The following is a 12,424-nucleotide window of genomic DNA, read 5'->3' as shown; positions in this document are numbered from 1 at the left end:
AGAAATTAAGGTATTTATTACTTTGATTTAGGGAAATTTTCAACCAGTTTCAAAGTGACCTAACTGCATAACTGTCTAGTTTACATTCCTGCATCTTTGCTGTAAGGTTAACAGGAAGGACTTTGTCAGATGTTTGACTTATGTCTACAATCTTCCTTTGCTGTACTGGTCTAACTGCCTTGTCTGAAAAGAAAATGTAGTCAGTCTGGTATGACCTGTTCTTGACAAAGCTGTGCCAACTCTCAGTGGTTGCTGCTTTCCTTTCTAGACGTTGACAAATCATCCCTTTAATGATATGTTCTAGAATTTTGCCAGGTTTGAAGCTGTGTTTACTGGCCTACAAATTCCAGGCTCCATTCGCTTCTCTTTTGTGAAAATCAGAACAATATTTGCCCCTCTTAAGTCCTGAAGCATCTCTCCTATTCTGCAGGATCTTTCAAAGATCAGCAGCAGTCTCTCAGTAATCCCATCCACAAATTCTTTCAGCACTCTGTCATTTGGGGCCTGATGGCTTGAACTCACCAAGGGCAATTAGATGCTTTCTTATTATTGCCTTAATTACCTTAGCCTTCAATTCCCTATTTGCTGATTTTGTTTTGTCCTCTCCATCCCAAAGATATTTCATCCTGGCAGAGAGAAGAGAAGAAAGAAAAAGAAAGGAAGGAAGGAAGGAAGAAAGGAAGGAAGGAAGGAAAGAAAGAAAGAAAGAAAGAAAGAAAGAAAGAAAGAAAGAAAGAAAGAAAGAAAGAAAGAAAGAAAGAAAGAAAGAAAGAAAGGAGCAGTCCTCCATTATCATTTATCCTCCATTATCCATTATCAACCCATCTTCCCTGAGCAGCATTTCCATCCCTTCTATGATCCTCCTCTTTCCACCAGCATAGCTACAACAGCCCTTTTTGTTGTCCTTAGCATTCTTTGCCAGACTTAGCTCATCCAGAGCTTTAGGCCTTTTCATTCTTTTTTGCTGTCCCACAGGTCCCTGCTTAGTATAACTTCTCGATGAATATTCAGTTTGACAGTTTGGTCATGTACCGCTGTGATCAGAATCATAGAATTGTCAGAGCTAGGAGGGACCTTAGAGATCATTGAGTTTAACCCCCTCATTTTTACAGATGGAGAAATTGAGATCCCAAGAAGTGAAGTGAGCCACTCATGGTTGCACAACTAATGTATGACAGAGCTGGGACTTTTAACCCAAATCTCATTCCTAGTTCAGTTCTCTTTTCGCTAAGTACTGGCCAGCTTACTAGCCACCTGCCAGACGGGCAAAATGATGTGATGAATGAGGATCCAGGCCTTCAGATATCATAATTAAAGCTTATCGGGCAGCAGGACAAATCCTGCTAGACATGACTGGGGTTATGGGTGAACTGAGCAGGCAGGAAAAGTAGGTTCAGGTAAGTGGCAGCCACTGTCAGACACACGGCAGTGAGGAGGTAGAGTATTATTTCCAGGGAGTCTGGCAGCATATTGGTACAGACACATGGGCAGCAGTTATTAAAACCAAACCTCAAAGGCAAGAATCTACTTCTTAGAAGTAAGTTTCTTATCATTGGAAGTCTTCAATACTACCTGTTAGAGTTTTTATAGATAGGATTCATGCTTCAATTAATTCAGCAACAAACATTTATTATCCATCTGCTATGTATAAGTTACAAAATTTGGAATATTAAAGATAACTTAAAATATCACAATATCTAGCTTCAATAAATTTACAACCTGATGTGTGTCTACAGGGGAGAGCTGAAATGTATACAAATAAATGATACAGATTAGGATGTAATTAAATACAAAGAAGAGGTCCTAGCAAAGGGCTATGAGAAATTTGAGGAGGGAGGAAAAAAGTTACATTCACTGAGAGGGAGGGAGGGAAGGGAGGTCTAGGAAGGGACCAATTGGGGGAGGGAAGAAGTGATCTGGGAAAGTTTCCTAGAAAAGGTAGCATCCAAATTCAGCCTTGAAAAAAGGAAGGAATTTGAATGGGCAGAGATATAGGATATGATGACAAGGAAAGTCCATTCCAGGCCTGGGGGAATGATTTAGACTAAGACTGGGACAATGGGAGTGCACTGGACAAAGGACAGACTACTTGAGCTGGACCATAGGGTCCAGGAAGGGGTATAGTATGAGATAAGGTTAGTAAATTGAAGCCAGATCATAGCAGAATCATAGGATTTAGAACGAGAAGGAACCTTAGAGATCCAGCTTCCACATTTTTACAGATGAGTAAATTGAGACCCAGAGACTTCAAGTGACTTGTTCAAGGTTATACAGAGCTGGGATCCAAAGCCTGGTCCTTTGATTCCAAATCTAGTGCTTTGTTCCCTGCAGTCTGGGCTCCCTCTCTGGAATGCTAGTCCAAAGAGTTTATACATTATTCAGTAGGCCGTGGGAACTGCTGAAGGCTTTTGAGGAAAATGAGTGATGCGATTAGAGCAGTCTATTAGGAAATTTCTCTGGCCTCAGTGTGAAGTTTGGGTTGGTGAGGAAGTCTGGGAGAAGAATGCTATCAATACTTACATTGGAAGGCTTGGTTATACTAAATGACTTCTGTGATCCCTTCCAAATTTTAGATTCTGTGATAGGGGAGAGGCAAGGCCCAACCACTGGAAAAGATTTACCGTTTTTAACTCAGAGAAACAGAGGAGCAGTGACTTGGGCATGGGAGGGGTGAGATTAGAGACCCAGATATTGAGAACAGAGTAGCAAGTTGGACTTGGTCATGTGGATCAAAGCAAGAGACTGGCTACTGGACATTGTATAAAGTCAGAGCAAAGTAAACTCTATGGTGAGTCTAAGAGCTCTTGGGCCTGGCTTGCCATCAATCCTCCCAAGCTGAGACTTAGATTGTGCTCAGTCTGGGATGGATGGTTAAATGGCTGTATCTATGAGATGAGAATGGTAAAGGATGTGCAAGGAAGCAAGAGAGTCATTGCACCAGGTAACATTTTTCACATGTTCTCTTGTTTGTTTGTGTTTTCTTGAAGGGGAACTTTACTTCATGTCTACTGGAGTGCCAAGCGCCACGTCTCCAAGTGGAGTCATTTACAAAATGGTTGACCCTTCCAGGTAAGGCCTGCTCTAGTTTAAAAAAAAATGTAGTGTCCATGGGCCTGGCTATGATACATTTTTTAGCAATCACTGGCCCCAAAAGTCTTATCTGGATAGAAAACAATCACAAGCCCTGCTCATGTTCCCTAATGCCATCCCTTCCCTATCCTGAGCCATGCTTGCTTTAGAATCCTTCAGCGTTGTAAATGGCAGAGATCTTAAGTTCACATAAGAGAGACTCCAGAGCTGGAATGAACTTCAGAATCCTAGAATCACAGAGCATCTGAGACTCGGTGGCTTTCTCAATATGTTTCTTCTTCAGGCAGGCTAATTGAATTGTGCAAGATCTCACTATACACAAACAGTATGCTTTGGCTTTTAGTTGCTCAGTCTTGTGCTCAGTTCCCTGATATCTGTCTCTTGTGCACTTACTTGACACACTAATAATTGATATAGGTGGCTCGTTTCTTGCTCCTGTGCCACCTACGTTACTAGGCTATTGAAAGGAATCGTCAGGAAAAGGCTTAATGTTGGCAGATGGTGGCAGAGAGCATCGTGGTCCCCAGAGGAGAGACTCCTTTCAGCCACCCATAAGCTCCATTGGGACAGGGCCTCAATTTGATAGAGTCAGCTTTCTTGCTCATAGGGAAGAAGTAGCTTGTAACAAAGAGCTAGTAACAGAGAGTCCTGTGTCTGCACTCTGAAGGCACCTCCAGTGTGACCACCATTCTGATTCATCAGAACGATATCACTGCTGTTACCCACAGGGTCTCATCTGTTCTTGGTACAGCAAACCTTGAGAATGCACTGTGGGTAAGGTCTGGTCCCCCCACCCCAAAGGGGATTCAAAGGTAAATAAACTTGCATGCTGCAACTTGCAATCTAATCTTTAACTGGGTCTGTGATCTAGGATTCAGAAACTCCCTCTTGTAATGCAGATTGCGAACCATCCATCCTGTGTCTTCATAATAGTCTTATGGGAGGGCTCCTTTCCTACTCTGGTGGCTCCTGCTTTATTAAGCACTTAGAGATAATCAGCAAGGGAGGGCTGCATGAATATACTATCTGAAGTCTATTGGAGGAGAAAAAAAAACACACCCCCAAATCAGCAAAGCATTTTATGAACCATGACATCCGGTGTGGGAGAGATCACTTTTCCGTGTGGGGATCAGGGAAGATTTCATGAAGAAGAAAGCACTGGAGTTGACTGGCAGAGATAGGGGAAAGGGTACAGTTTTTCTGAACCCTTAAATGAAGCCAGCTCCGCTAAGAAACACTGTGGTGTAGTGGACAGAGTATTGGGTTATGAGTCAGGAGACCTGGGTTTGAGTCGCAGAGATTTGACATTCGTCAGCGTATATATAGCTCATTCATTTGTTGTTGTTCAGTTATTTGGGTCATGACCCCATTTAGGGTTTTCTTGGCAAAGATACTGGAAAGGTTCACTATTTCCTCTTCCATCTCATTCTGCAGATGAGGAACTCAGGCAAACAGGGTTAAGTGACTTTTCCAGGGTCACAGAGCTAGTAAGTGTCTGAGACCAGATTGGAACTCAGAAAGATGAGTCTTCCTGACTCCAGGCCCAGTGCTGTATCCGCTGTGCCACTTAGCTACCCTACAGGACTGTAGTCAACTTATTTTACTCTCTGAGCTTCAGTTTCATCATTTGTAAAATGGGAATTACAATACACGCATTACCTACTTTGCAACTTGTAAGGATAGGGCTTTGTATACCATATAGACACACACATTTGTGTTATATGTATATCTATATGCACATTATATAAAAATATATAATCTATACATCTTTACATATGTTTATATATACACATATATGCACACATGTTATATAGACAATTTTATCATATGCTCCTGAACGGAGCTAAAGGAAATCACAAAACCTTGCTGACTGGGTCCACCACAGATTTATGCTAGCTAAATCAGACTGGGCCTCCCTGCAGCCAGGCAACCCTACTCCTCCTTCCCTAGTGATTTTTCATCCCTATCAAACAGCCGCTGTTTTAAACCTGTGATTTTTGCCTTGAATCTCCAACATTCCATGTCATTCTCTCCCTCCACCTTCTCTGCTGAAAACCTTAAGTCATACTTAACCAAAAAAAAAATTGTGGCTTTTCACCAAGACCTCTCTCTTCTCTTCTCATTTCCCTCCTGACATCATCCCCTACTCTCTCTTCCTTTGTTTTAGTCCCTGTTGATGAGGTAACTAATGTTTGCCAAGGTCAGGCCCTCTATGTAGACTTCATCCCATCCCTTCCTGTCTGTTCCAGAAGATTGCTCCTATCATTATCCCTTCTCTCTCTCTACTCATTCCTTTCCTGCTGCCTACAAACACACTCATGTCTTTCCACCCTTGAAAAACCTATACCCTCTCATGTTATTGTTCAGTTGTATAAATTCTGTTACCCTGTGGATCATAACAACCTAATGATGTCCGTGGGATTTTCTTGGCAAAGATATTGGAATGGTTTGGCATTTCCTTCTCCAGAGGATTAAGGCAAAGAGAGGTTAAGTGACTTATCCAGGGTCACATAGTAAATGTCTGAGGCCAAATTTGAACTCAAATCTTCTTGACTGCAGGCCCAGCGCTCTATCCACTGATCTGTCTAGCTGTCTCCTATCATGCCACCAACTTTGCCTCCTATATATCTCCACATCTTCTCAACTGAACTCTTTGAAGATGACTTTTACAATTAGTGTTTCTAATTCCTCTCCTCTCACTCTCTTCTAGATCCTTTTCAATCTGGCTTCTAGCGTTATACAATTGATGGTCTTTTAATTGCCAAATCTAATGACCTCTTCTCAATTGTCATTCTTCTTGACCTGTCTGTGACATTTGGCACAGTTTACCACTTGTATACTCTCTTCCTTCTGAAATTTTTCTTTTCTTTTCTCTTCTTTCTTTCTTTCTTTCCTTCCCTCCTTCTCTTTCCCTTTTCTTTCTTTTTTCCTTCCTTCCTTTCTTTTTTCTTTTTTTTTCCGTAAGGCAATTGGGGTTAAGTGACTTGCCCAGGGTCACACAGCTAGTAAGTGTCAAGTGTTTGGTCAGAAGTTGGATTTGAACTCAGGTCCTCCTGACTTCAGGGCTGGTGCTGTATCCACTGCACCACCTAGCTGCCCCTTCTTTCTTTCTTTCCTCTCCTCTCTCAGTTCTCTTATCTGTCTGTTCTCTCCTTTTTGTTTTGTTTTGCTGGCTCTTCTTCTGTGTCATGCCCATTAAATGTGGGTGTCCCACAAGAATTTTTACTAGACTCTCTTCTCATTTCTGTGGTTTCCCATCAGTGATATCATCAGTTTTCCTGGAATTTAGTTTTCATTTCTATGCAGATGATTCCCACATCTATTTTTCTAATCCCTATCTCTCACCTGAACTCTAGTCCTGCATTACCAACTACCTATTGAACATGTCAAACTGGATGTCCTGTGGTCATCTCAAACTCAGCACATCCAAAACAGATCTCATCTCTCCAATCAAACTTTCCCTTCATCCCAAATCTTCGATGGCTATTGAGGGTATCACCATCTTCCTAGTCAACCAGGTTCACAGCATTTGTGTTATCTTCAACTCCACTCTCACTCACCCGCCTATCCAATATGCTTCCAAATCTTTTTATTTCTGCTTTCACAAAGCCTCTTGTAAACAGCCTCTTCTTTCCACCTACTCAATCACCACCCTGATGCAGGCCCTCATCACCTCATGCCTGCACTATTCCAGCAGCCTTTTGCTTGGTTGCCCAGTCTCAAGTCTCTCCCCTCCCCTTCCCCCCAATCCAATCAGTCCTCCACACAGCTGTCAAAGTGATTTTCCTAAAGCTCAGATTTGACCATGTCCACCCCCTTACCCATAAACTCCACTGATCCCTCTTATCTCCAAATAAACAATTGAATAAAGACCTTCATTTGGCATCTATAGCTCTTCCTAACCTGACCTCTTCCTACTTTTCCATTTTTCTTTTATTCTACTCCCTTCACTGTGCTCTGTGATGTGGCCATACTGTTCTAATTGCTTCTCATCTATGTTCTTCTGCACTATCTGGTCTCCATGTCTGGAATGCTTTCCCTCCCAACATTCAGCTCTTAGAATCCTTGGCTTACTTTTAAGACTCAGCTTGAAGGCTGATTCCTCCAGGAGATCTTTTCTAGTTCCCAGCTACTTGTGCCACCCCTCCCCAAGGTTACCTACCATCTACTCTGTACGGACTGGTCTGTGTTCTCTTTCTCACTGCAATGAAAACTCCTCAAGGGGAGAGATTGTTTTGTATCTGGAACATAGCTAACACTTAATAAGTGTTTGCTGACTTTTATATACATATACATACACGTACCTACCCTCCCTCCTTCTGTCCATCCTCCCTCCCTCCCCGTCTCTTTCTGTCCATGTACGTGTGTATATACACACACACACATACACATAGATATTGGTGTATAAAACAATATATATACATATATATATGTATATATATATACACATATATGTACCTATATGTGCATACATAAATATATATATATACAGAATATTCTGTATCTATAAATATATATTGAGATAGCTATAGATATTGTTACAGTGCTCTGTCAATCTGTCCTTTTGCCACTTCTATTAGACTTTTTATTAGTGACTTGCGGGAGGTCTAGATGGCATGCTTATCACATTTGCCGATAACATAGAGTTGAGAAGACTAGGTTCTTCTCAAGTTACTAGGTAACAGAGTCAGAATCCAAAAATAGTTTTTTAACAAGCTAGAATATTGGTCCTGATCTAATGAAATGAAATCTAATCAGAATAAATGTAAAGTCCTACACTTGGATCCAAAAAAATTCAACTGCACCAATGGAAGAAAGGAGAATATGGCTGGCCAATAGAGCATGTGAAATTTGGTGGACTGTATTTTAATGGATGGCAGCTAGTTGGTGTGGCAGATAGAATACTGGGGCTGGAAGCAGGAAGACCCAAGTTCAGATCCAGCTTCAGACACTTACTAGCTGTGTGACCCTGGGCAAGTCACTTAACCTTGTTTGTCTCAGTTTTTTCATCTACAAAATGAGCTGGGGAAGGAAAAGGCAAAGCACTTTGGTCACAGATGAAACACAACTGAACAACAACAAAAATTTTAGCACATTAGGCATTTTAGTGGATCCTACATGCTCAATTAGAAAATAGTGTAATATGGCAATCAAAAAATATCATGAGATCTTAGGCTATATTAATATAATCATGGCATGCAAAATAAGGGAGATGATAGCCTCACTGCCCTCTGCCCTGGTCAGACCCTATCAAGAGTATGTTTTTAGTTTTGGGATCCACATTTTAGGAAGGATGTTAACAAACTAAAGTCCGAAGGAGAGCAATCTGATTTTTAGGAGGATGGGAAACGATACAAGGATCAGTTGAAACAACTGATGTTTAGTCTGGAAAAGAAAAAGAAGGCTTTTAGATGACATGGTCATTTTCCTCAAGTACTGGAAGGACTATTATATGGAAGAGGGAAATAACAGCAATTAGAAGTTTCGGAGAGACAGATCGCAGTTGGGTGTAAGGGAAAACTTCTGAATAATTTGTTACCAAACCATGGAATGGAATGGGCTGCTTCAGTAAGTAAGGCTGTCCCTCTTCCTGGAAGCATTTTCAATTAAAGACTGAATGGCTCCTTTTCAGAGATGTGGCAGAGAGGATTTCTGATTTGATCTATAGTTAGGTTCAACGAAGTGAGCTCAGAGGTCTCCTCTGAAGCAGAGATTCTGTGGTTCTGTGATGCAGCCCACCCACCCATGTTCTGTCTGTCCTCTGGGACCAACCAAAATAGCGTCCTTTTTTTTTTTTGCCTCTCTCATCTGCATCTACCCATATGCAGCTGTGTATTTTATTACCGTTCTGCCTGAATTCCTCTCCAGCCCCCTGGCTAGTACAGCACACTCTGTTGTCTTTACAGGCATGCTGTTATGCATACTAATGGGTGGCTTGTCCCATTCAGTGGATACTTGGCTTGTCTGGAGTGGCTCACAAGAAGTCCTGCCAATAGTGGGGAAGCAGTGGGTTTTGTAATCATAGTAACAGATGACATTTTCATAGCACTTTATAGGTTGTTATTGTTCAGTCATATCTGACTCTTCATGACCCCATTTGGGGTTTTCTTGGCAGAGATATTGGAAATGTTGGCTTGCCATTTCCTTCTCCAGCTCATTTTATAAGTGAGGAAACAGAGACAAAAAAGGTTCATTGACTTGCACAGAGTCACACAGCTAGTAAGTGTCTGAAGCCAGATTTGAACTCAGAAAGATGAGTCTTCCTGCTTCCAGGCCCAGCTCTTTATCCACTGCTGCCACCTAGGTTAGGAAGCACTTTATATGCATGAACTCATCTGAACCTCATAACAGCACTGTAAGGTATAGGTACTAAAGCTATTGTGCTTTCCCTCTGAAAAGAAAGGTTCTCTGGCCATCATCATTTGTTTGCAGGGTATTAACCAAGAAATGATTTATACAAATCTGCCAAGCCTCAGCTGTGTTCACGACCTTGTAGCAGGTGCTACACTCAGTCAGCCAGTATTTATTAAACAGGTACTTTGTACCAGGCACTGTGCTAATCACTGTAGAAATGATCACTACTCTTGAGAAACTCACAGCCTAATGGAGGAGACAATATGGAAACACTACGTACACACGACATATAGGATCAATTAGAGATAATCATCCTGGGGAAGGCACTACCATTAAGGGAGACAATGAACAGGACCCTGCCACTGCCCACCCTGAATAGCTGTGATGGTGGGGGTTGAGCTTGGCTAAGCATAGACACACTCTCGTACAAACACCTAAGAAAGCCACAATGAAGACACTTTTGGAGTTCTGAGGAGGGAGAGATCACAGAATCTCAGAAAGGCCTCAGAGACCATCTAGTTTCTAGGCTATCCTGTACTTGAACATGAAACCCCTTGACAGCCATTATCAGTGATTATCCAGCCTTTGCGTATAGATCTTCAGTGGGAGGAACTCACTACCTCCAAAGGTAGTGGTATCCCAAATTGCTTTGGGATAATTGTTACCTGAAGTAAGCCTAGGCAACTATGTGGCACAGTGGATAGAGCACTGGACCTGGACTCAGGAAGACCTGAGTTCAAATTTGGCTTCAGATGCTTACTGGCTGTGTGACTCTGGGCAAGTCACTTAACTTCTGTCTGCTTAGTTTTCTCATCTGTAAAGTGGGGGTAAAAATAGCATCTACCTGTCAGGGTTGTTGTGAGGATAAAAAGAGAGATTAGTAAAGCACTTTGCAAACCTTCAAGTGCTGTATAAATGCTAACTGCCATTATTATTATTATGCCTGAATATATATATCTCTGCAACTTCCATTGCTCCTAATATTGTTCTGGGGCCAAGCAGAAAAATCTAATGCCTGTTTCTCCCCCTGTTGCCATCACAGAGATTGAGAAATTGTTTTTGTGAGGTCAAGAAGATGGAAGGAGTGTGAATACATCATAGGATCACAGATTTAGAATTGGAAGGGACCTTAGAGGCTATTGGGTGAAATTTTACACGTGAGGGAACTGAAGTATAGAGAGAGGTTAAGTGATTTGCCCAGGGTCACACAGCTACTAATTATCTGAAGGAGGAGTTCAACTCAGGTCTTCCTGACTCCTAGTCCAGTGCTGTATCCACTATACCATGATACCTCTCACCTCTCAAGAGGTCCGTTATGAAAGGCAGGATGTTAACAATAGAATGGGAGTACCAGAGAGTACAAGGAAGGGAGGACGGAGGAATGAGGAGTATAGAATTTCAGAAGGGGTAGTGATGAAGTGAATGGGGATGATGGTGCTGGGACTAGTAGTAAGAAAAAGGAGTTTTCTCCTAGGCAACCTCTGACTCTGAATGCAGGAATTCAGAGTTTTGATATCTCTAGGAAAGTAGATTGTATCACCTTTCCCAGTAAATAGTGTTCTGGACCCTGTCTTAAATGTTGATTTTCCTTCCCCTTCTAGAAGTGGGTGGTGGTGCTGAGGTTGTGATCCAGAGGTACATCTGGGTGACTGGGTGGGGAAAGGGCTGCTGTCTGACATATTGACGATTACTGAAAGCTATTAATAATGACAGCTCTGTCTTCCTCTTCCTCCACCACCTCCTGGTGAGGCTAAAAGGGCTAAGGCTCTGGTCCTGGCTGCCATTGTATAAGAGGACCCCCTGTAAGATTTAGTCTTCTTTGCTACCTAGAGGCAGAGCTAGCAGGTAGATTTTTACCAGTGCCTGTTAGATATATTCCATCTAATGTCCTAGAGCCCACCATTCCCCTACTTGGAGTTGGGGCTCAGAAATCCAAATCTCACCCTCAGATACCATCTTTTTAACCAGCTATTCATTTCTCAAATCTGCCTTAGGACCAGAGCCTTAGTAGGTAAATGGCAAAAGAGGTTCAAAAAGCCAATGAGAAGAATGCCTTAAAAAGCAAAATTGGCCAAATGGAAAAGGAAGTCCAAAAGCTTACTAAATAAAGAAAATACTTCCTTAAAAATTAGAATGGAGTAATTGGAGGCTAGCAACTATATGAGAAATCAAGGCACTGTAAAACTAATCCAAAAGAATGAAAAATTAGAAAAGAATGTGAAATATTCCATTAGAAAAACAACTGACCTGGAAAATAGATCCAGGAGAGAGAATTTAAAAATTATTGGACTATCTGAAAGCCATGATCGAAAAAAGAGCCTAGACATCATCTTTCAAGAAATTATCAAGGAAAACTGCCCTGACATTTTAGAACTGGAGGGCAAAATAGAAATTGAAAGAATCCACCAATCACCTCCTGAAAGAGATCCCCAAAGGCAAACTGCTAGGAATATTGTAGCCAAATTCCAGAATTCCCAGGTCAAGGAGAAAATATTGTGGGCAGCCTGAAAGAAACAATTCAAGTATTGTGGAAACACAATCAGGATGACACAAGATTTAGCAGCTTCTATATTAAGGGACCAGAGGGCATAGAGTATTATATTCCAGAGGGCAAAGGAGATAGGATTACAACCAAGAATCACCTACCCAGCAAAACCGAGTTTAATCCTTCAGGGTAAAAAATGGTCATTCAACGAAATAGGGGACTTTCAAGCACTCCTGAGGAAAAGACCAGAGCTGAATATAAAATTTGACTTTCAAATACAAGACTCAAGTGAAACAGGGAAAAGGTAAACAGGAAAGAGAAATCATAAGACATTTGTTAAGGTTGAACTATTTACATTCCTGCATGGAAAGATGATATTTGTAACTTATGAGTACTTTGTCAATATTAGGGTAGTGAGAGGGAAAAAATTATATATATGTATAGATAGATAGATAGATAGATAGATAGATAGATAGATAGATAGATAAAGACTGT

General features: G+C 41.5%; 1 protein-coding gene across 2 annotated transcripts in view; it reads left to right on the top strand.

The window, feature by feature from the left end:
• HHIPL1 (HHIP like 1) overlaps positions 1-12,424 on the top strand; it is a 99,414-nt gene that overhangs the window by 72,233 nt on the left and 14,757 nt on the right. For both annotated transcript variants that reach the window (XR_013484852.1, XM_021007356.2), the window contains exon 7: positions 2,988-3,069. Coding sequence is in view for 1 of the 2 variants with exons in the window: in XM_021007356.2 (XP_020863015.1) it covers positions 2,988-3,069 (82 nt within the window). In the remaining variant the exon portion in view is untranslated. The remainder of the gene's footprint in view (positions 1-2,987; positions 3,070-12,424) is intronic.

This window comes from Phascolarctos cinereus, unplaced genomic scaffold (genome assembly GCF_003287225.1).
Source record: "Phascolarctos cinereus isolate Bilbo 61053 unplaced genomic scaffold, phaCin_HiC Scaffold_2;HRSCAF=192, whole genome shotgun sequence".
NCBI lineage: Eukaryota > Metazoa > Chordata > Mammalia > Diprotodontia > Phascolarctidae > Phascolarctos > Phascolarctos cinereus.
Note: the sequence above shows the minus strand (reverse complement) of the source record. Positions and strands in the feature narration are given on the sequence as shown.